At 33.9% G+C, this 23,263-nt stretch overlaps 1 protein-coding gene and 1 long non-coding RNA gene across 3 annotated transcripts in view; one reads left to right on the top strand and one right to left on the bottom strand.

The window, feature by feature from the left end:
- PIK3C2G (phosphatidylinositol-4-phosphate 3-kinase catalytic subunit type 2 gamma) overlaps nucleotides 1–23,263 on the top strand; it is a 397,969-nt gene that overhangs the window by 58,250 nt on the left and 316,456 nt on the right. The window contains exons 7-10 of the mRNA XM_032253772.1: nucleotides 1,631–1,701; nucleotides 4,989–5,052; nucleotides 17,150–17,269; nucleotides 21,999–22,032. Of these exons, the coding sequence (XP_032109663.1) occupies nucleotides 1,631–1,701; nucleotides 4,989–5,052; nucleotides 17,150–17,269; nucleotides 21,999–22,032 (289 nt within the window). The remainder of the gene's footprint in view (nucleotides 1–1,630; nucleotides 1,702–4,988; nucleotides 5,053–17,149; nucleotides 17,270–21,998; nucleotides 22,033–23,263) is intronic.
- Nucleotides 18,966–23,263, bottom strand: part of LOC116533872 — a 121,344-nt gene continuing 117,046 nt past the window's right edge. For both annotated transcript variants that reach the window (XR_004261482.1, XR_004261481.1), the window contains one exon: nucleotides 18,966–19,848. This is a non-coding gene — a long non-coding RNA (uncharacterized LOC116533872). The remainder of the gene's footprint in view (nucleotides 19,849–23,263) is intronic.

A 23,263-nucleotide genomic window follows, 5' to 3' on the forward strand; every position in this document is an offset into this window, starting at 1 on the left:
AAAAAAGATTTTAACTTTTTCCTTTTTCCTTAAGGCTAAAGTATGGCCTCAGCTTTAGGGAAAAGTACATTATCTTTCATGGACAATTATGAGAATTTTCCTCCAGCTTTTGTTTTTTTTCAAGATCTGTTAATAATTTTGTCAAAAAATGCTTCTAATATGTGTGCATTACAAAGCTATTTTTCCTCCAGCTTAGTGAAGTACTTTAAATTTAAAAGTTTTCTAGTAAATGGCACTATAAAAAATACCAAAAGTATCTCTGGAAGCCAAATTGTTTTTTAAATAAACATGATTATGCTTCATAGAAAAATGTAAATAAGTATATTATTTATATTCTTGCTTTGGCTTTAACTTCTGAAACAAGGCAAGTGCCAAATATTATAGTTCAAATTTTACATTTTATTTAGACTCTGTTTTTCACTTTTCATTCTCCCCCTTCTTTTACTATCCTTTTCATGACCACAGTTTAGCTTTCTCTGTTGCAGGAAAAAGTTGTCTTGTCACTGTCACACTTCTTATTTTAGCTGTCCCAGTGACTCTATATGTAAATTTCTAGAGAGTAAGACTCACATCTTCGCTTCTCAGCCATTCTACATAGTGTTTTTTTTTCACAGCATGTAGTCAAAGTATTGTTTATAACAATGACCTTATTCTTTCCATTTAACTTAGCTTCCTTCCTCCTCTTCATAAAACAAATCAATATAAAAATTAATTTACCTTTGACATTGGGCCATATAAAGGTTTTCCTTCTGGTGTTTTCTGTCCAAATCTCTAATAGTTTTAAAAATAGATCATGTGTGTATTGACATACAAGATTACATACACCCCAGGCACTAAGGGACTCACTCAGATCTCAACCTTAATGCCACCGTGTGGTGAAATCGTGCAATTATGATGAGACATACTGCATTCTCTGTACACTTGCAAAGGGTTTTCATGAATGCCCTGTTGCAAGAGAGGTAGTCAAGAAGTTAAGGTATGATTGTGTGTGTATGTGTGTGTGTGTGTGTGTGTGTGCACGTGCATACGGGTGATAGGAATGATATTTTAAGATGAGTAGTTCATGCTTATATAGGAAGAAAACAAAATGCCAACTAACTCCTAGAATTTATACCCACCAGTCATTGTCATTAAGTAGCATAGCTTAGTACTCACAAAATGGAAAGCTCTCTTACACTGACAATTTGGTGGCAAAATGTGGTGAAGCTGAAAAATGAAGGAGTTGGTTATATGTTTGCCCGCCCATCTGGCAAAATGTCAGGCTTTACATTGCTATGGCACACATGGCATAAATGTGAAAAAAAAATGTGCACATATGTGGGAGAACTGGTGCCTAAAAATCTGCCTTCTTGCTTAGTAGGAGAATTAATGTTAGACCTTGGTGATGCCACGATGTTTTTCAACTTTCTTAAGTTTATTCTCAGCCAAAGCTAAGCTTTCTGCTTTACTATTGAAAAGGCTTATATAGTTAAGAAGCGTCTTGTAAGGTCTTTAAGACAAAGTATAAAATTAATGAATGAAGGTTATCAAACTAGGTGAATAAAATGACAGCAGGAAGTTACAGACCTATTTTTATCTGGTACTCATTCTTATTCACTCTGTAAATATTAATATATTCTGCTGTCTACAGCATGAAGATGACCACTGCCAGTTTTATCTGAACCAATTTCTAGAATTTATGCATATTTGGAAAGTATCCAGGTAAGACATTTTACATTTGTTACAAGGCAACTTTCTGATTGAGTTCTCAAATGCCAAATCTCAATATTTTTCAGTTGACTGTAAAAACTGTCCTTTCACTAGGACTGTGGAAGCTATTGTACTTTTAATAGGCATCTCTCTTTGGCAAATTCTGTTAATAATTACCCATTCTTCACAGTCATTCAGATTTATTTGAAGAGCTGCTAACACTTTCCAGAGCATTCTAACATTCATTTTTTTAAAAAAAATCTCTGCTTCTGGTTATTACATTTTCAAGGACATGTTTTCCTGATTCATTTTGTGAATTTGGGTTTGCATATATCACTTAAGTTCATTGTAAAACAATTTTAATACTTCGAAGATAACCATCTCTTACTTAATTTGTTCCTGAAACTCCCTGAAAATAAATGGTGTATCATAAATAGAGGAGTATAAATTCAAATTGGAAAACTCGAGTGACAACAAATGAACATTTCAAACTTCATTCTTATATCTAAATGTATGCATGTATTATTTGGAATAATAGATTTATCAGATAGCTAAACTGGGAGTTTGGGTATATCTGCAATTAAGGTTGTTGTGAGCTGAACCAGTAGAAAATGTAATGTGGGAGGTATAGGTCATAAATCTCTAAAGTAAAGCCTTACAACATATGAGCTAAATTTACAATAGCAAAAACATGGAATCAACCCATGTGCCCATCAGTGACTGATTGAATAAAGAAATGGTACATATACACCATGGAATACTATGCAGCCATGAAAAGGAATGAGATCATGTCCCTTGCAGTGACATACATGGAGCTAGAAGCCATTATCCTCAGCAAACTAACACAGAAACAGAAAGCAAAACAACACATATTCTCACTTGTAAGTGGGGTCTGAACAATGAGAACACATGGACACAGGGAGCAAAACAACACACACTGGGGTCCATCAGAGCTGTGGCGGAGGGAGAGCATCAAGATAAATAGCTAATGCATGTGAGGCTTAATACCTAGATGATGGGTTGATAGGTGCAGCAAACCACCATTGCACATGTTTGTCTATGTAACAAACCTGCACATCCCACACACGTTTCCTGTAACTTAAAATAAAATTGTTTAAAAAATAAATAAAAATATGAGCTAAAATTTTTTTTAGTGACTATTTATGTTGGCTAATGATTTTGTGAAGTTATTATACATTTACATGCATTATCTCATCTAATTTTTTCTAAAACTCTGTGATAATTCATACTATCCTGCTTCAAAATCAAAGAAACTGATGCTCTGAGAGGCTAAATAAACTCACCTAAAGCCATTCTGGTCATTAGTGGCAGGACTAAAATCAGATCTGCCTGAAATTTACAAAGGACATTTTCTTTCATTAAACTATTGTGTTTTTCCATGTGCACTTCTCTGCCCCCCTTTCCCCTAAAAGTATCCACTTCACTCCATAAAATCATAGAATGGCTAGGACTAGAAAGGACTTTAAACATAGTCTAACACAAATTCTCATTTTATGGTTAGTTATATGATTCCGGTACAGATTTCTGTCGTATAACATATAAACAAGGTCTGTAGTTTCCTTTTTCCAAAATAAATCTTTCCAGGGGTGGGGGGACCAGAGAGAGAGAGAAACAAGCATGAACCTCAAATATGAGAAGTTTTTCAAAAAGCAGGAAATCCTTGGGACACCAAGGACTATTTTGAAAGACTTGGTGGAGGGTTGTTGTACCTTTTAAGCCATTTCTACCTGGAGGACAGAGAGGCAAGTCAAGGCTGTGACAAGAGAGTGAGAGAAGGAGGCTTTCATTCTGTTCTTGTCTTACCCCTGTCATTGCCTGCTCCCTAGCAGACATTTGATGGTCTTGACCAGTAGTGTAGTTAGGTGTCCAGAGGGTTAATTCAGGGCAAAGCGAAGAGTAAAGGAAACATGTCTGGGACAGCTTAGCTTCCAACTTTACCCCTCCTTCCAATCCCTGCGCAATGGATTACAGTCTGAGAGGATGCCATCTCCCAGTGCTATTTCTTCTGTGCTAAGGAAACTAAAAACAGAAGCTCAAAAACTTAGCAACCGTCACACAAATATTTAATCCCATAGCCATGACTAAAACCAAGTATCTAACTCTCAATCAGTGCTTATTCCACTTCCATTATGTTCTGATCCTTCCCTTCTTATCTTTATCAAAGGGCATCTAACATGGAGACATTCTCAGCCTCACAAAGGACACTGTAGAACTTTACTTTCTGGGATACAATGCTTCCCTGCCTGCCCTCCTCAGAACAACTTATTGGGTCATCAAAAAAAAAAAAAAAAAAATCAAGCGCTGGATGGCAAGGGCTTTGATTTCAGCCTTTCTCTTTTATGACTCAACTACCTCTTAGAAGTTGAGCAAATCACTTAAAAGCCTTCACTAGTTCCTAGTAGATTTTTTCTATAAAATAGACACAATATCCAAAACCAAAGTGCTGAAGTGGGTACATTCTTGGTGGTACTAATAGTTTTAGGTTGTATATAAAAACACTGCCATTCCCCAAATCTTTAGTTATTATTTACCTCCTCTTTCATTGACTTTTATATATTTCTATGCATTTTGTCTTTGAGCTAAAGTGATAATGTAGAAAAATGAGAATACAGCTACTATTTTAAAAAATGGTGTTTTTTAATGCTGCATTTTTGAGTTGTGTGACTCATGATTCAATTTAATTCAGGAGGTTTCAAGACAAATAAGAAGGTAAAGTCAATAATATCTGGGAAAATAATTTTTGACCAGTGAGGCTCAGAAGAATTTCTGCTCAAATTGCATGTTTTCTCCCTAAGCACAGTTAAGGCTGGAGCAATAAGAGAAGCTTAGGAAACAAAAATGCAGCGGTTTGGTGTCAAAGACAACCCCATCTATTATAAATATAAGCCATTAATTCCAAATGCAATTCTCTACAAGGTTTTGCATACTTAATATTTCTTGATGTTAATATATGCCATTATCTGCTTATGAATCCCTTTGCAACTTACAGTTTGAATTAAGAGTAGTTTTATATAATGATCAGCCTTTGGGAGGTTTGGTTAAATTAAATTCTTTGGAGTTCTAAGATTTTTAAATATGTTTGTAGTCTATCAAGTTATAGAAACTTTATAAGGCACCCTTCTGGGATATTTTCAAAATTATGTCAACAATAATCATTGTTATACCATGCCAATGTTAGTATCATGGGCAAAACAAAATTTGTGATAAATGTTTGTGCTAAAGATAATATAAATTTCCCCACTCAATTTTAAACAAAGTTTCTATTTTTTATTTTCCAGACAATGTCTCTTAACTCTCATCAGAAAATATGACTTCCACCTGAAAAACCTATTGAAAACCCAGGTATTGACTTTTGTGACTTTATCCATCAATTCAGTAAGCATTTTTAAAGCATCTACAATTTTTCTAAAACTTTGCAAATTTTGAAGATGACAGAAATGAATACAGCAGAGAATCTACATTTAAAGGCTGTCATTTCAGCATGGAAAAATAGACAAGTAGAAAGACATATACAGTAAAGTGCTACAGCTGCTGAGAAAGACTTGTATGTATATAAGATGCATAAGAAAGGATGATCAGCTTTATCCACTTGAGCTGAATGTTGACCAAATGAGCACTCTATACGTCTCCCATCCAGAGGGGGGCATTGTGAAGGAAGGTAGGGAGCAGGGTTAACTTTTGGCAAAGAAAAACATGAACAGAAAAAAGAGTCAGGAACCAGCCTGGTGCGATTAGGAAGCTATGACATTTGAAATGGTTGAAGTCAGTGTTCAAAATTAGAGGCTAGAACAAAATCAAATAAAAGGAGCAGACAGGGGCCAAATTATGTAGGATTTTATGGACCTTTTATGGCCAATTTTATGATTTTCTACTTTGTCAGCTGATGACATGGAACCATTAGGCAGGGTAGTAGAATGACTGATGGATAATTAGAGGGACATTTTGTTAGCCCTAATAGATGAAGAGGGCATGGACAAACACTCTACTATATGGATAATATGAGGGGACAGATTCATAAGAGGTGAAAATGTGCGATTTACATGATTTGGTGAAATTCTGTGTGCTTAGAATAACTCAAAATTCCTGTCTGCTGACTGACTCTGTGGAAACATCAATTCACTACAATAGTGAAGAGAGAAGATAGCGTGGCAGGGGAAATGATGGATTCAGCACAAGGCTACTAAAATTTGGTTACCTACTGGGCATTGAAGTTGTGATCTCCATTAGGCAGATTATTTCTTATACCTTCTTCTTCCAGGGAAAGTTTAGCATTCCATAGATAAAACATCATGTTATTACACAATATTGTGAGTCAGGGAATATTTTTTAAACAAATAACTTCTTTCTTTCTGTGAAATAATTGATTCCTGATATACATAAAAGGATATATATCTCAGATAATAACTATTTGTAATATTAATAAACATGAAATATATCTAAAAATAATAAATTCTATTTATTGATGTAGATACTAAAATCATATATGAATTCCACATAAATATCTAAAGACATGGAGATTACACATACAAGACTTATGTTTCTCTCTAAAGTGCAATCTTCTCACCCTAAATCTATTTTTTCTGCTTCAGCCTGGTCTGAGTCTGGAAGTTTAAAATGTGGAATGTGAAAAGAATCCACAATTATCTTGTTTTAAATCTCATAAAAGTGTTATGGTTAGTACCTCTAATTCAGCCTTGTGATAGTCATTCTTTCTCAAGTTGAATGTGAAACTTACCAGGTTACTAGGATATATTAAGATTTAACTCCTAGAGTATTTTTGTCTCTTTACTATGTGTAGAAGTACTTTGAGGTTTTGGTAACCTACTTATGAATGAATTTCAGTTATCTAAATGTCTCAGCACTTTCACCATCTTTTTTTCATACACAAATTATTGATAATTTATAATAGTTCTTAATTTCTAAATTCAGAAGTTTGATCTATTACTTACATATAAAGCCTCCCATATTTCTAGTTTGAAAGAAACAATTGACTATTGTAAATTTTTCTAACATGACTTAAAAGTTGGCACAATACCAAAGAAATACTGTCTTTCTATTATCATTGGCAAATTGCAATCATCACTCACAACTAAATTATTTTATAAATAGGTCATGGTGTATGTGATTTTCCAGATGAACTCATTCAAAAACAATGAGCTCTTTAAATGAGATTTTTGCCTATGAAGCATCAATAGTAAATATCTTAGAAATGAGGACAGACTATGATATTATCTGTTCACAATTTTATACTTTCTATTCATTTGACAAGTGCATTAAGTAGCATTTCATCATGTTCAGAACAGTATCAGCTGGAAAAATAATGTTTTTTTAATATCTCCCAAACTTGGATTATTACACGTGATTTGAAAAAATAAGCATGCAGCTGAATAAGTCAGACACAAATGTTATTGAATAATATGACTATTTTAAAGCACCAACTATTTTCTTTCCTCACAATTATTATTTCATCATATTTTAGATGATACCCATTTTAGGCCAGGCATTCTGGCTATTACGTTAAATGGCTAGTTTTGTATGTAATTTACAAAGAGCTTTTTCACTGGACATTTTTTTCTCCTTTCTGTTTCATTAATAACCTGAATTACAGGGAATATTTTTGAATTCATTCTGAATTATTAATTTCATAGAAATTGAATAATATGAATTCAATATGAATTTCAGAGAAATTAAGAATGGAAAAAAGAGTATCTTCCCTCCAAGATTTTACTGAATGCTTACTTCATGCAGATTATGAAACTATTTGCTCACTGAAACCAAGAGAAATGGCAGTTCAAACCATACTCTGAAGTTGCCAATGATGTAGTTGGAGAGACAGCGTATCTACATAAATAATAGACACAGTGGTGTCCATACAAAGCAAAGCAATATAAAACCAAATCATAGCCGAGGAGAAAGAATCAACTTCTGATTTAAAATTACTTCTTCCTAGTAACCTCTAATACGTTGTCTCCAAAATTCTTTATTAAAATGCCAGTCAGAATCATGGTAGGAAATCCCTACCATGGATAACAAATTTATACTAGAGTCTAGTAACTGTTGAATTTATTGTAAACTAGATGGAACACAGTTGAGTAAAATCAATTCAAACATGCTTCAAAACATGGGGTTAAGCTTCATGAAACATCTACCTGGTCAGAAAATAACTGAGAACCCCTAAGTCCTTCCACCGTCTAGCCCATGACTCAGAGGCTATACCAAGGAGATAACCAGGAGAATATGACATCTCTAGTATTCAGGTTTAAGTAACTCTGTGAGAAAGGCAAAATAATACTTATTTCACACTTGCTTAAGACCAAGTCTAACCGTATTCATCTAGAGAGGAAAGAAAATTCCATATATGAGTAGAAAGAAAGAGGACAGACAGGGATTTTATATTTAGCTTCTTTTAAACTGAAGCTCTCTTGGTTACAAGCAAATCTATTGTTAGATCTTCAGAAGTTCCAACTTCAAACATTATTTAAGCCTAATGGCAGTCTAAGACAAAATTTAAGAGCAGAGATTCCGAAGTCAGATAAATGTATAAGTCAACCACATTAGAGCTTCTGTATTCAACCTTCCTCGAGTTTATATAATTCATCACTAGAGTGAGGATAATAAATATAAAATAATGACATTTTAAATAGTTAATGAAATAGTTATTGTAATGTGCTTAGTATAACGTAGTGACTGGGAGATAAAACATTTTTAAGAAAAGGTAAGTACCTGTGTTACTTTATTGCTATTATTGCTGTTGTTTCTATCACTATCACTCAAATAGAGGATTGTATAGGGTCCAGAAGAAAATTTTCACAAAGCTGATTTGCATTTAGAATATAAAGTCAAAGCAGGGGAAAATGACGCACAATTACAGAACCGAAACCTACCTTAGAAGAAATAAAGGGCAGATAGAAACTTCTAAAAGTCAAACCTATCATGTATAGAGCACTCTCAGATTTGAAGAAGTATAAAAAAATTAAAAGTAAAAAGTAGATTCTCAAAATAGAAAATAATCAGTAGCCAACATAATTTGCGTTGCTAGTAAGATGGAGAAAACTAGAGGGTTTTGTGCAAAGGAATAACATGATATGATATTCTACTGGTGATTTATGTAGTGAATTATATAATACATGAAGAACGCACAGTTAAAGATAATAATAGAAAAGGGATTCTTATTAAACAATAAATTAAAGAATAAAATATTTTGGTATCATGGATCTGTTTGCCACTTCATGTCTCCTCTCCTCTCTGTAAAAGGTCTTATTTAATGAAAAGTATTTTGCAGCTTTTCTTGATCATTTCATCACATGGTATATTTAAGTAGAAAAATAAAAAAGGTAGTATGCTTTTAAGTAGAAAAAAGATGATATGCTTTAAGTAGAAAAAAGATGGTATGCTTTTCTCCATTGCATAATATAGCTACTTTGTCAAAAACAATTATCCACACATGTGCAGATCTAGTTCTAGACTCCCTATTCTGTTTCACAAATCACATGACTATTCTAATGTCAGTCCACAGTGTCTTAATTACCATATGTTCAAGGAAAGTCTTGATATCAGCCAATATAAGTTCTCCAAAATCACTCTTGTTAAAAAAAAAATTGGTTATTCTAGGTATTTGGCTACAATTGCATTGAATATATAGATCAATGTAAGGACAATTGATATTTTAAAAGATTGTATTTTCTAATCCATGAGAATCCAATTTTATGTGATCTATTTCTTCATCTACACAGGTTTCTTAAATCATTCAGCAATGTTTTATAATTTAGCATAGAGATTAAGCATAGTTTATTAAATTTATTATTTCATGTTTTTGTCTGATATTGTAAATAATATTTTTATATTATTTTCCAATTGTTTGTTAATATGTGGGAATAGAACTTACTTTCATATATTGACTTTATATACTATGTCTTCTTAAAATCACTTTTCAAGTCTAAGAATTATATTTTGGATTCCTTAGGACTTCTACATATATAATCATGTCATCTGTGAAATAATTTTGTTTTTTTCTCTTCAGTCTATAGTCCTATTATTTCTTTACTTGCCTTATTATTTAATTCTTGCTTAGAGTCTCCAGTAGGTTTTTACTAGAAGTGGTAAGAATAGAATCCCTGCCTTGCATTCTCTGAGGGAGAATGTTACAGTCTTTTATCATTAATTGTAGGGTTATTTGGAGGTTATGTTGTAATATAAAAAGTTAGTTATCTTTTACTAGGTTGGAAAAGTTTTCTTCTATATCTAGTTTACTAAGAGCTTATACCTTGAATGGATTATGAGTTTTGTCAAATGTTTTTTGTGCATATATACAAATGTACATATGCTTTTTCTCTTTTATTCTTTTCAAATTTCAAAAATCTTTTTATTACTGGTATAACTATACTTACTAAGAACTTATAATCTTTTTCATATGTGTCTAGCTTCAATTAACTAATATTTTATTAAATATATTTGCATCTATATTTATGAGGGACATCAGTTTGTGTTTTTATTTTCTGATAATATTGATAGATTTTGGTATAAGAGTAATGCTGGCCTCATAAAATATTAGATAAGCTATTATTATCTGTGCTTACAGTGGAACCTGTGGTATCATGACGTTTTCCTCCATGTAGAATCCTGCTTCATCCTCAGCTTTTGACAGCCCCTGATTGTCTGTGCCAAAGAGAGGGTCTCTCTAAACACTGTTGTCACCCTCCCAGCTGTACCCTATCCTTGCTTATTACTCAATGCTAGACCTATTTTGGCACTGGGGACAAGGGTGTTCTGTGTTGTAAAGAACCAATTACAGCCTTAGACAGAATCTGTATATTTGACTCTTGGAGCGTTCCTGCCCCTCTTCCACATGGCAGCCAAACTCTGTCTTATATCTGCAGTTAGTTGTGTGCAGCAGAGGGTTTACTGCTTCTTATCCCTGACCTCTAATTGGTGTCCAGGTAAGATCTTGGACCCAAGACAAGTTTCTTGGCCTTTCCCCTGAAGCAAAGGCCTTTTGCTTCCGACCTTCCTTCAACAGCAAAGGAGCTTCTCATCTATGACCTACTTCTTTCCCAGAGACAAGACTTTTGTTTGTTACTTCTCCAGAAGCAAGGGGTTTGCGCCTGGTCTCGGGGTAACGCAGGGTTTGCTGCTCCTCCCCCTGCAGCTTTAGAGTTTTGCTTCTTATGCCAAAAGGATCCACAGAAGTGGACAGAGCCCCATAACTGTCCCCCAGAAACAGGTGATTACCTACACACCTGCACCACAGAATATGACTTCTGTTTACTGCACGGCCTTCAGTATTTTCCCTGAAAAACTGGTAGGCGTCCATGGAAAACAGCTTGCAGGAGATTGTAAACTCCCCATGTGTCTTGGGCTTCCTGATATTCCAAACGGATGTGCTAGCTCATATCTAGCCTTTAAAAATATGTCAAAATTTTAGCTAATTTTGTCTTACTCATGTGTATGGTGACCACCTCTTTCTCTTGTGCTCTGCCAAAAGTTGAACATTTTGTGTGCCCCATCTCTCTTTGGAGCAGTTTTCATTCTTTGTAATTTGGTTTACTTGGTCACTTTGTGACCTCAGATCTCTGCTAGGTTCAGAAAAAGTTATAATTTTGTATATTATCTGGCTTTTTTCATAGTTACAGAAAGATCAATCTATATTTTTTGTTGTTTGTTTGTTTGTTTTTATTACACTTTAAGTTCCAGGATACCTGTGCAGAATGTGCAGGCTTATTACATAGGTATACATGTGCCATGGTGGTTTACTGTACCCATCAACCTGTCATCTACATTAGGTATTTCTCCTAATGCTCTCCTTCCCCTTGGCCCCACTCCTGACAGGCCTCAATGTCTGATGTTCCCCTCTTTGTGTCCATGTGTTGTCATTGTTCAACTCCCACTTATGAGTGAAAACATGCAGTGTTTGGTTTTCTGTTCCTATGTTAGTTTACTGAGAATGATGGTCTCCAGCTTCATCCATGTCCTCACAAAGGACATGAACTCATCCTTATTTTATTTTAAGACAAGCTGCATTTCAAAGCTATTTTTAATCTTTAAGGAAAAAATAATTCATATTGGCACTAATTACTGAACCTGGAATGAAAAGCATTCTAAATTCTCAGTTTGTCTCCAAACTCATTAATTGAATTTGATAATTTTCAGTGTGTCTAATATAAATAGAAACTCATTAAAGTTTATATAGAATCTGGAAGATGGTAAGTTGTTACATGGCTGTTTAAATGCATACTACTTTGTTCTCCATCACAGCTAAATAAGAGAGCGGAATAATAAACCACTTATACCATTTTGTTTGGTTTTCCAGAAAGATGCAGGGGAGAAAAGGCTGTTACCAATCTTTTCAAATGTTCAAAATATTTTTCAAGTATGCTTAATTAATTCTAAAATATTAGCATATGTTTCCTTCAAAATCTAGGATACATCAAATATTTCCTAAGATAAGTTTGGAATGTGCTATGTAAAATAACATCACGACATTATTTTTAGTCACTAATCCAAAGAAGTTAGAATTTAAAGGCAGTCTCGTCTGAACTCCTAAGCAATGCAAAAATCTTTCTCTAAATATCCCTGATTGCTCATATACCTGAATCGGGAGTGCCTTTTTATTCAAAAGGCAGCCTACACAGTTTTTGGACAAATAATTTTAAGAAAAATTTTTCTTATATTGAATCAAAAGAACCTCTCTAGATTTTCTACCATTTGTTCTCATTTATCATTTTAGAGCTACTTACAATAAATCTAATCCTCTTTTTACCTGAAAAACATCAAATACTTGAAATGGTTATGTTTCATTTTTTTTTCTTTTTTGCCAAGCTAAAACTACCTCCACGTTGATGTCCATTAAGCTATAGACTTCCGGCTTATGTCTCCACGCTATGTGCACCATCTGTGGCCCAAACTTTCTCCTCCATCATTAAAATATTAAATGTTATGAAATGTTTTGATCCTCCCAGTGTTCAGCTTTTTTTCACTATCTAGATTCTCTCTTGGAACAACCTTATTCAAATTTTATTCTATGTATCACATCTATAAAAATGTTGCCCAAGTATACCTTTGTTATTTCTTGAGATTGGGTGCTCACCCTACTGCATTTTGTGTCTGTAGGGTTTCTCGTCATGTGAATCAGCTATCATAGGGCTTATAAATTTTGGACTGATATTCCCGTTACTCTGGCATGTGTGTGTGTGTATATGTGTGCACTTGTATATGTGTGTGCATGTATATGTATATGTATGTGCATTTGAGGAGAAACTCTGTAGGTCAGTATAAAAAAGTGTTCCTATACAACAATTGTGCATTTACTTCCCCTGGATCCAAAAATGTCACAATAGCCTAGTATATATATATTCTTAAGACGGAGCCTTGCTCTGTCACCAGGCTGAAGTGTAGTGGTGCAATCTCGGCTCACTCCAACATCCGCCTCCCGGGTTCAAGTGATTCTCCTGCCTCAGCCTCATGAGTAGCTGGGATTACAGGCACCTGCCACCATGCCCAGCTAATTTTTGTGTTTTTAGCAGAGACAGGGTTTCACCATGTTGGCCAGGATGGTCTCAGTCTATTGACCTTGTAATCTGCCCTCCTTGGCCTCCCAAAGTGCTGGGATTACAGGAGTGAGCCACCATGCCCTGCCGCCTAGTACAATTTTTAACATAAATTCCCACTATGGGTAGTATAAATTAATACTCCAGAGACACACAGAGCACAGACTAGGGTTCAGTTTCTCAGATAATCATTTTCCTTACTCAAAGACTGAGTAGAGAGAGGCTTCATCAAAAGTGTTTCCGGTCAGTAGGCATGGTTTTCTTCTCTCACCTTTTACAGGTGGTGGCTGCTATCTAATGTCTGAGGACTGCTTGAGGATCTTGGCTCCAGTTCTGCCCATTCCCCTACCTTCACCAAGAGGTTTAGTCCTAAGATTTCAGCACTTGTCCCAGTGTTAATAATAAACTAACCCATCCTCCAGCTGAGGATCAGCATCTAGTCTGATATTTCCTCCAGGCCAATGCAGCATCACTGTTGGAGCTACTTCTTAGGCTTGAAGTTCCTTCTACATGTCTGCAACCCTGAAATTTATCCTACCTTTCTTATCATTTGTTTAACGTTTATATGAACATGTTGAGTGTGTGTGCATGGGGGGAGTGTGTAGTGTGTCTATGTTTTCTCAGTCTAACAGTTGCTAGAGATAGAACTCCACTGCATTTCCCCTGGGAAGCTCAAATTCCATGTATCAGAAAATACTCATATTATGATTCTACCAAAAATCTTCATTTTGTCTGTGTTTCTGCCATAATTAATAGCACCCTACTGTATTGTTGGTTTCCAAAATTTGGAAATAAAATTTTGGAATCATCTTAAATCCAACCTTTCTGTTGGTTCTCATATTCAAATGATCACCAACTCAATTTTACAACTTCAATATATTATGGCACATATTCTAGTGATCTCAGTTATGCATAAATATAATGATTATTTATTTTTAGAATGTGAAGATTAAATGAGATAAGTAGATCACATAAAAAGTACTGCAAGACTGAAGTAATAGATTGAATAAATCAGCTACCAGCTACCTAGTTACCCAAGTCAACCCAGTATTATAATTTCAATTAGTATTGTTTATGAATTTTTACAAACTCATGTATCTCACATATTTACTTAGAATAGATGAATGGAAAAATAAACATAGACCCTCATATGACTTTTCAGTTTTTTTATGATTTTCTAATTTCTATTCTGTTAGCCATCTCTGCATCTACAGTGTCTCATTTGTCTTATAAACTGAAAGATTGGTGTGAATAAAATTAAGTAGTTAAACATTAAAATTTAGCCCTCATTATCTGCCAGGCAGTGTATTTTATATTTTATCTAATTTAATCTTTACAGAAACTTAATTATCTTTTTCGCTTGATGGAAGGAGCCTAGGGATATGAAAGTTAAATACTCTGATGATGGTCACAGGTAGAAAGGGTAGAACCAGGATGTAAACATACAGAGCTTGACTTCAGAGCTGACCATGTTGTCTATGATGCTCTTCTGAATGAATTAACAGTACACTAATAGTGAGGTAGTTGTCATTTAGTAAATTCCAATTTGTCAAGTACATTCTCAAATCTAGTACCCAAACTAAACTTCAGTTTGGATAATATACATGGAAAATGTGGTGGAACTACTTTCTAGTTATGAAGAGCAGGTGTCTTTTGATTCAATTTAATAATGGACTGGATCTGGTAGCCACATCACAATATTGACTTATATTGAGTTCACAACATAAGTGAAATAAATGACTTTTTTCAATTTGGATGACTCATAATTTTTTCTTCTCCATGTTATTATTGAGTAGACTTTTTTTAATCCATGAAAGACTTAAAATAGATCTCAAATAAATTGCATTTACTTTTAGCTCATTAGTAAAATCTAGACGATTTTTGGAATCCTCATTTTGTCTTTTATAGTATTAATTAGTTATTCTTCAGATTTTTGTCTTTTATAGCATTAATTAGTTATTCTTCGGATTTTTGTCATTGGTTTCAGCATTTGTAAAATGACATATATGAGATACTGGCAACAAATTAAAAAGTACATATTATTTTTCCACAAAAGAAGCAAAGTATTATCCTATTAATATAAAACTTGCATTGTGTCTTTGTCTTGACACTTTGTTAATAAAATGCCCTAGAATAAGGAGAATTAAAATCTTTTAATGCTGTAAACTCATATCTTTGTGTGAAAATAAAAAGAAGAACCCTGTTCCCTGTCTTCCTGAAACAAACTGTTGTAATTCATTGGAATGATGGTGGTGCTGGTGACAAATCTGTTTTGAAAAGCCACAATTGTTATGATGAAGATAAAGTATATAACAACATTGTAAAGTGAAACATGATTCACACAGAATCAAAGAAAAAGAAGAGATTTCTCACTATAGTTAGTGGCAAAACATGAAAAAGAATAAGGTCAAAACAGAGAAGATTTTTTTTTTAAAATAAATCCTTAAGATCACATACAGCCAGGCATGGTGGCTCACTCCTATAATCCCAGCACTTGGGGAGGCTGAGGCGGGCAGATCAAGAGGTCAGGAGTTAGAGACCAGCCTGACCACATGGTGAAACCCCATCTCCACTAAAAATACAAAAAAGTAGCCAGGTGTGGTGTTGTGTGCCTATAATCCCAGCTACTCAGGAGGCAGAGGCAGGAGAATCACTTGAACCTGGGAGGTGGAGATTGCAGTGAGCTGAGATTGCACCACTGCCCTTCAGCCTGGCTGACAGAGTGAAAATCTGTCTCAAAAAAAAAAAAAAAAAAGTGCAAATATGAGATATAGAATGGCTAATGAAAAGTTCTTAGAATGGTGATCATAAAATCTGTCTCTATCTCAAGGCCAGTCTGCAGTGTTGATTTTAAGAATTTGTCATTGCTCTTGGTGTATTAGGCCATTTTTGTGTTGCTATAAAGAAACACCCGAGTCTGGGTAATTTATAAAGAAAAGAGGTTGAATTGGCTCATGGTTCTGCAGACAATACAAGAAGTGTGATGCCAGCGTCTGCTTTTGATGAGGGATTCAGGAAGCTTGCAATCATAGCAGAAGGTGAAAAGGAATCAGGTATCTCACATGGCGAGAGCTGGAGCAGAGGGAAGGGAGATGTACTGCACACGTTTGAACAACCAGATTTTGTGAGAACTCACTCACTATTGCAAGGACAGCATCAAGACATTCAAGAGGAATCTACCTCTGTGACCCAACACCTCCCACTAGGCCTCACTTCCAGCATTGGGGATTATATTCCAATATGAGAATTGGAGAGGACAAACATCCAAACTGTATTGGTAGACTATATTTGTCATCAGCAATTCTTTTTGAAACATCAGTTCCTTCAAGGATACTGCAGTCAGATGATTATCACACACTTTAACACCACAACTGGTTGTCCTGAGTTTGTTCTGAATCCTGTGAATCTAATTTTTTTCCTAAGTTTGGAATACACTGATTCCAAAAACAGGTGTGTTTTGAAATTCTCCTTGAGTCGTCCATCATTACTTTTTTTTCATGGTGTTTTACAGAAAGCACAGACTTCGTCTAAGGCTGAGCTTCCCTGCTTTCCCCACACTTCTCCCTCCCCCTCTCTATCTCTTTTCCTCTCCCTCTTTCTTACCCTTCCTCTTTTTCTACCTCTCTCTCATTTTGTTTCAAGTAATGCTAAGCTAAAGCTAAGTTAGTAAGTTAGTAAAGTAAGTTAGTGTTAAATCAGTTGTAATATTGAGCATTCACTCAATGAAAATTACAGCCCCAGTCACAGGATAACCAGTCTTGAGGACTTTCTTTTTATGTGAAAGCAAACAACTGAATTTTATTCCACTTGCTCCCCATGGAAAGAGAAGAAGTTTGAGGATAATGTACCCTCATTTATTTCAATAGATTGTAAGATGTGAATCTTGTTATCTACAGGAAAACATGGATATTATTGAAGAAGTTAAAAAAATATGCAGTGTTCTGGGGTGTGTGGAAACGAAACAAATTACAGATGCAGTAAATGAACTAAGTCTGATTCTTCAGAGAAAAGCAGAGGTAAATCTCTTCATTTATTACACAGTAGTTTTAAACCTGAGTTCAATACTTAATTAAGAAGGTGAAAGACTTTGATTAACAACTATATTTCTGTGTGCATGTTTGCATGTGTGTGATTTTGTGTGTGGCTGTGTGTGTGTTTGCATGTAGCCACATAATATATTTCAATTATTTGGGGGTATTGGCAGCCTGATTCTATTATGCCAAACAGATTTAATTAAACTAAAAGGACATTTATTGCATCTTTGAAGTTTGTAACCACCTTATAACTTTAGGTGACACTGAAATCAATCCTACAGTCCCACCTAAATGAGTGTAATTATATAATATTCACAAGGAAGTATCTGTATAGGTTGTTAATGGTTCTCATGTATACAAGTGTAGATAGGCATAAGTCACGCTTTATGGATAAGCACATTTATAAAAAGAAAAATGATCCATTTTTGTGGTATCTTTTGTGAATTTTGCACCTTCCATGATTTCTGTGTGACTTTCTCTGTATCCCACATCATGCGACAATTTCCTGGTTTGGTGGGATTCAAAATGGGTATTATGTGATATTCTTTTTAAATCTCAGAAATCTGATGTAGATCCGTAAGTGATTATTTCCAAGAAAAATATTAGGAAATCTGGTTACAATTAATTCATTTCTTATTAATTTAGTAGATGATAAAACAGAAAGATATGATAATAACTAATATTTGCTAGTGCATTCTAATGTATAAAATAGTTTGACATATGCATTACTTCATTGAATTTAATTATTTTATCTCAATTTATCCTCACAGCAATGTCGTAAATTTGGTGTTTTAATGTTCATTTCACTGTTAAAACTCAATCCTTACAATGTGTGTGTACAGAGAATTAATAGTGGCAAAATACAGATTTGAACCTAGGCCTCTATACACATTACAGTGTATGTGAAACTTAGATAGAGTGAGTACATGAATTCTCTATCTGCATGGTGGAGAACAAGAGAGATTCTACTACCTTTGAATGAGTCTTGAAACTTTCAAAAGATTGATTTACAATATAGATAATCACATTGCTACATGGAAATCATCATGTTTACTACTTATTGTTTCAAATAGATAGGTGGGTATAAAAATTCAGTAGCTTCTTAATGTTGGGCTTTCTAGATCTTATTTAATTCAAACTTTTGTGTGATTAGACAGTAAAAAATGAATATAGAAATGTAAATATGTTCTTGACATTATATGAACAATGATGACGATAATTTTGATGAGTCATGGACATACACCACCAAAATATTTTAAAAACAAACATTAATGAAAAGCTAAAAATGCAAACCATTAAAGAAATCAAAATTTAAATAATGTAATCAATAAATCCCCAGATTCAATATCTAAGACAGAAATCCCCAAAATTCACTAAATTTTTCTTAATAAGGAAACAGCTACTCTTTTACTTTCCAATTATAGAAGGAAATGGAATAACTATGTAGTCTCCAAAATCATTGTTGCAGTAGCTATTAAGACCAATGGCCTTTACAAATGACAACAAGGTAAAACAATCTGAGTTGATCGTATTTTTCTATTCTGTGTCAATGTGAAAAAATTTATGCTAGAGCAGGGATGTTCAGTCTTCTGGCTTCCCTGAGCCACACTGGAAGAAGAATTGTCTTGGGCCACACATAAAATACACGAACACTAACAGTAGCTGTTAGGCTAAAAAAAAAAAAAATCTTATAATGTTTTAAGGAAGTTTACATATTTGTGTAGGGCCACATTCAAAGTCATCCTGGGCTGCATATGGCCCACAGGCTGTGGGTTGGACAAGCTTGTACTGGAGTCTTAAAAAGCATTTCACCAACATGTTTTGAAAATAACTGTTTTATGAGCTTAAGAACTTGGGAATTATATGATGCTGCAAAAGAGCATTCTTATTGGTGATGTTAAGTCAGTATAACAAGGTAGTGAGAATTAACTTTGAACAAGCAGTGATTTCTCTTAAATTATCACGTTAGAAACATTACAAACTCCCAGAGCTGATAATAAAATATATAAGATAACATAATGCAAATATGAGTTGGATTTAAGATCTACCAGTTTCTATCTAAACATCCTGTGGAAAATTAATTCATTTGTCGGAATTTTAAATTTCCTCATGTGAGTATGAGAAATAATGTTAATAAAGGGCCCTGATGACAGTGTAGCTTAAATGAGATCACTGTTGTTACTGGAGGTAGTGAGGATGGTGCTGGTGCTATTTCTGGAAAATCTTTCCAATAAGGCCAATATGAAGGCTTTAATTCACACAAGCCCCAGTAAGGTTGGCCCTTGCCATCTCATGACCATCAATTACAGCCAGCCTCCTGACAAATATGAACTATTGCCAGAGGAGGAGACCAGATGTGTGTGTGTGGACACATCTTCCTGTCTGTTGAGACTGTTTGGTTATTCTTCAACTTTTATGTCCAGATCTTGGTGAATTGGCAGACAAACAACTGAGCAAAGAACAAGGAAAACATAATTTTAAGATGAAGCACTTTGAATAATGTCAAAATATTGCTGGTTATACAAAATTTTATCTTCAAAACATTCATTGTCTGAAACTCCCTAAAAGAACAGAAATGACAATTTTTCAGAAATATCAAACTTACAATATTTGTACTTGATCTTAGCCAAAAGGCAGAGAAGTGATCAAACTTACAATATCTGAAGCTAAAAGAATTCTTCACAAAGGAATTGGGTATTTCATAGGAAAGCCATGAACAATTACAAACTCAAGAAAAACTCAACTTCACATTTCACTTTCCTTATGTACTAGTATAAACACAAAATCTTGTGTGATTTTTCCTTGAAACTTTTAAACTCATAATATCTAAATATTTATCTTGTATTTTGATAAGACTAAAATGATTTTCATGCAGAGACTGAGGAAAGAGTTGACAACTAGTTTTATTTAATCTATGTCAGTGGAAGATAGTTTAATATTCTGTAAAAACTGGACCCTACTTATTTTGAGTAGACTATTGAAAGCTCATTTATTCTACATTAGTTGTATTCATACTTTTGTTCATCTCTTTTTCAATCCCATTTTAACTGTGAACCTACCTATATAAGAATATTGGCATACATAGTAAGTACATTTTACAGAATTTGTGCAGTAACCAGTTAACAATGCCAAAGCAGTCTGTCCACCCACTATGAACTTAAGATTGAAGAAATACTGACAAATACAGGTTTTCTGCCAACAAACTGTGAAATTTGAGAAGCTTTTCTTTTTCTTGGCTGTATTTTTGGTCAACATGCAAAGAACTATTTCCTGCCATGCAGGGAAGTCATTAGGTGTTTATTAAATGTCAGTTTTGTCAAGTCGAAGAATTATATAACAAACATACTTGTACTCTATTTTATTCTCTGACCCAGCACTGGAAACAATTTACATCCTTCAAATTATATTCCAGAACTCATATAATTTAATTTCCATTAAATGCTTACATAATAGGCAAGCCGCAAAGTGAAAATATGGTCTTTCACATCATGGTGTAGGTGGATGTCATGGTGATTTTCTATTACAAGTCTATATTTCTGAATAAATTGAATTCTAGTTAAATCAGGATAACATTTTTAATAGTCTCACCCACATGGATAGGGTGAAGATCTTATGTGTAGTTGTTAAGACTAGCAGCTGATAACTAAACTCAGGTGAAATATTTTACCTAATAGAAATACTTCTGTAAAGGTACTTGAGAAAGATCCCTTAAATTGTGAAGTTGCATATAAATGTAATGACATTTTAAATATGATCGAAATGTTCTCTCTCTAAAGGAATCCTGTAACAAATTTTTTGTTATGAAAAACAATTGTTCTCTATTTGTTTGAGAAATCTGGCTTTTGACTAATTATATTTCCTTAAATGCAAGACTTGAAATTTTATTTTTTATTTTTTAAATTTTGAGTTTATAAATTTAAAATATTTTAATGTCAATTAAAATGGATCTTATTAAAAACTGTATTTCCTTTTGGGATGAAACCTTTTTTTAGGATGTCTATAAATAACCTTGTACAGTTTTCAGGATAGTTTAGTTACAACCAGCAAATCTTAAGCCACCAAAGTAAGTCTAGGCTTCTAACAAGGACAAAAATAAATAAATAAGAAAGGCCATCACACACTAATGGACATGAACTTAAAGAATAATGAAAATGAAAACAAAAAAACAGGATTTCAGATTGTATTTTTAATTTAGGATATGACTCAAGATATTTTATTTTTCCAAGCATTTGGCTATCAGTTATTTTTAATTCCCCAAAAAGAAAAAAAGAAAGAAAACTATTTAGTGAATCTATAGTGATTTTGTCTACGTCAATTCAGTCTTCTTTTTGGTGCTGTCCAAGGCTTGCTGAATAATTGCTAAGAATAACAGCTGGACACGGAATACAGAGAGAATTAGAATGCACTTTTATCAAAAGATTAGTCACTTTTGTGAAAGGGGGATTGAACTTAGACAACCTATTGTAGTAATTTCTTTTTTTAAAAAAATTAAACAACCTACATTGCTTATTACAATATTTAAAAAGTTTTTATTTCATCATATAATTTAAATTTATTCTGTTTAATAAGCAAATTGATATATGATGCCAAGAAATATTTTGTCATTTTATCATGACAAATAAATTATAATGTTTAGATTTTGGATATTACCATTTGATTATTTTGTGAATTTTTTATGTGAATAACAAGTATATTTTTACATTTTTTTCAGAATTTTTATCAAAGTTCAGAGACTTCAGTAAAAGGTAAAATAAACATCTACTCAAGTATTTTGAAATAAATAAAGAAAAAAGTAAGTGATAGAATCCAAAATAATTTTTTGAATTATTTATTCAAATACTGTGGTAACACACAATATACACACACGCGCACACACGCACACACACACACACAGAGCTTTTTGAGGAGAAAGATGCTTCTCTAAAACTCATTTTATTAGTGGAAGTGATTATTCTGCAAAGGAATAAAAATCTGCACTCTCTAAACTTTTAGCCCAATATTTTTAGAATAATGAGAAAAGTCAGGAGATTCATAAAAATTAAAATACAGAAAATATAACTATTCTAAAACATTGAAAATTTTATAATTTACCTAATTATATTTTGATGTAAGAAAAATTAGAAAAGTAGTATATGTCTATATGCAAGGTCACCCACTTCAAATTTAAATTCCAGCTCTATTTGAAAGACCAAGCTAATATAACAGGTAGTAGGAGGCTTCAGTTCCTGAATAATTAGTGTTCACAGAGGCTCTGAGTCTATAAAATTGCAAGACACAGGAGGACTTTGCCTCTACAGAAAACAGTAGGTGTGAGATTGCGTGGGATAGAGCAAAGTCTTAACTTTGGAATCAGGCAGAACTGGTTTTAAATCTCAACTCTACCACTTTCAGAGCCTGTGATTCTAGATTAAACTCTTTGATCTTGTTATCCTGATATACATAAGCAATAGAATAGGATTTAAAATGCAGGGTCTGATCAGGATTGTTCTTGGTTGTATTTGGTAGATGGTATTTGGCATAGGAGTACTCTGAGTATCTGCAAGAAAACCGTTTGCCCCTCAGATGTTCAGCTAACACCCTTGGATTCAGAAAAATCCATTGGAAAGCAGATGAAAATCTAACCTGCCCTCCACATCCTTAACTGCTTAAGTAAAGAGTCATGTACAAAAGTATATCCTCTCAACTCTAATTCCCACCACTCAAAATAAGACATTCAATTATGTTTGAGGAACTCTCCCACCTCAAATTAAAAAGGAAAATAGGGTGGCAGGGAGTGTAAAGAAATTTGTGCTAGTACAAAAACCTCTATTCTAGATGTTCATAAAACTCCAGAACACCATAGAGGGAAGGAAGGAATGGACATTCCTGACAGTATTACTAACAGAATTTAAGTGGTAGTACGTGGAGTGAGCAAGCTCTAGGTGTTTCTGTATGGCACTGATTCTCCCTTTCTTTAAGGAATGTTGTAATGAGGTC

This window comes from Sapajus apella, unplaced genomic scaffold (assembly GCF_009761245.1).
Source record: "Sapajus apella isolate SASKATOON/1434 unplaced genomic scaffold, GSC_monkey_1.0 scaffold84, whole genome shotgun sequence".
Classification (NCBI taxonomy): Eukaryota; Metazoa; Chordata; class Mammalia; order Primates; family Cebidae; genus Sapajus; species Sapajus apella.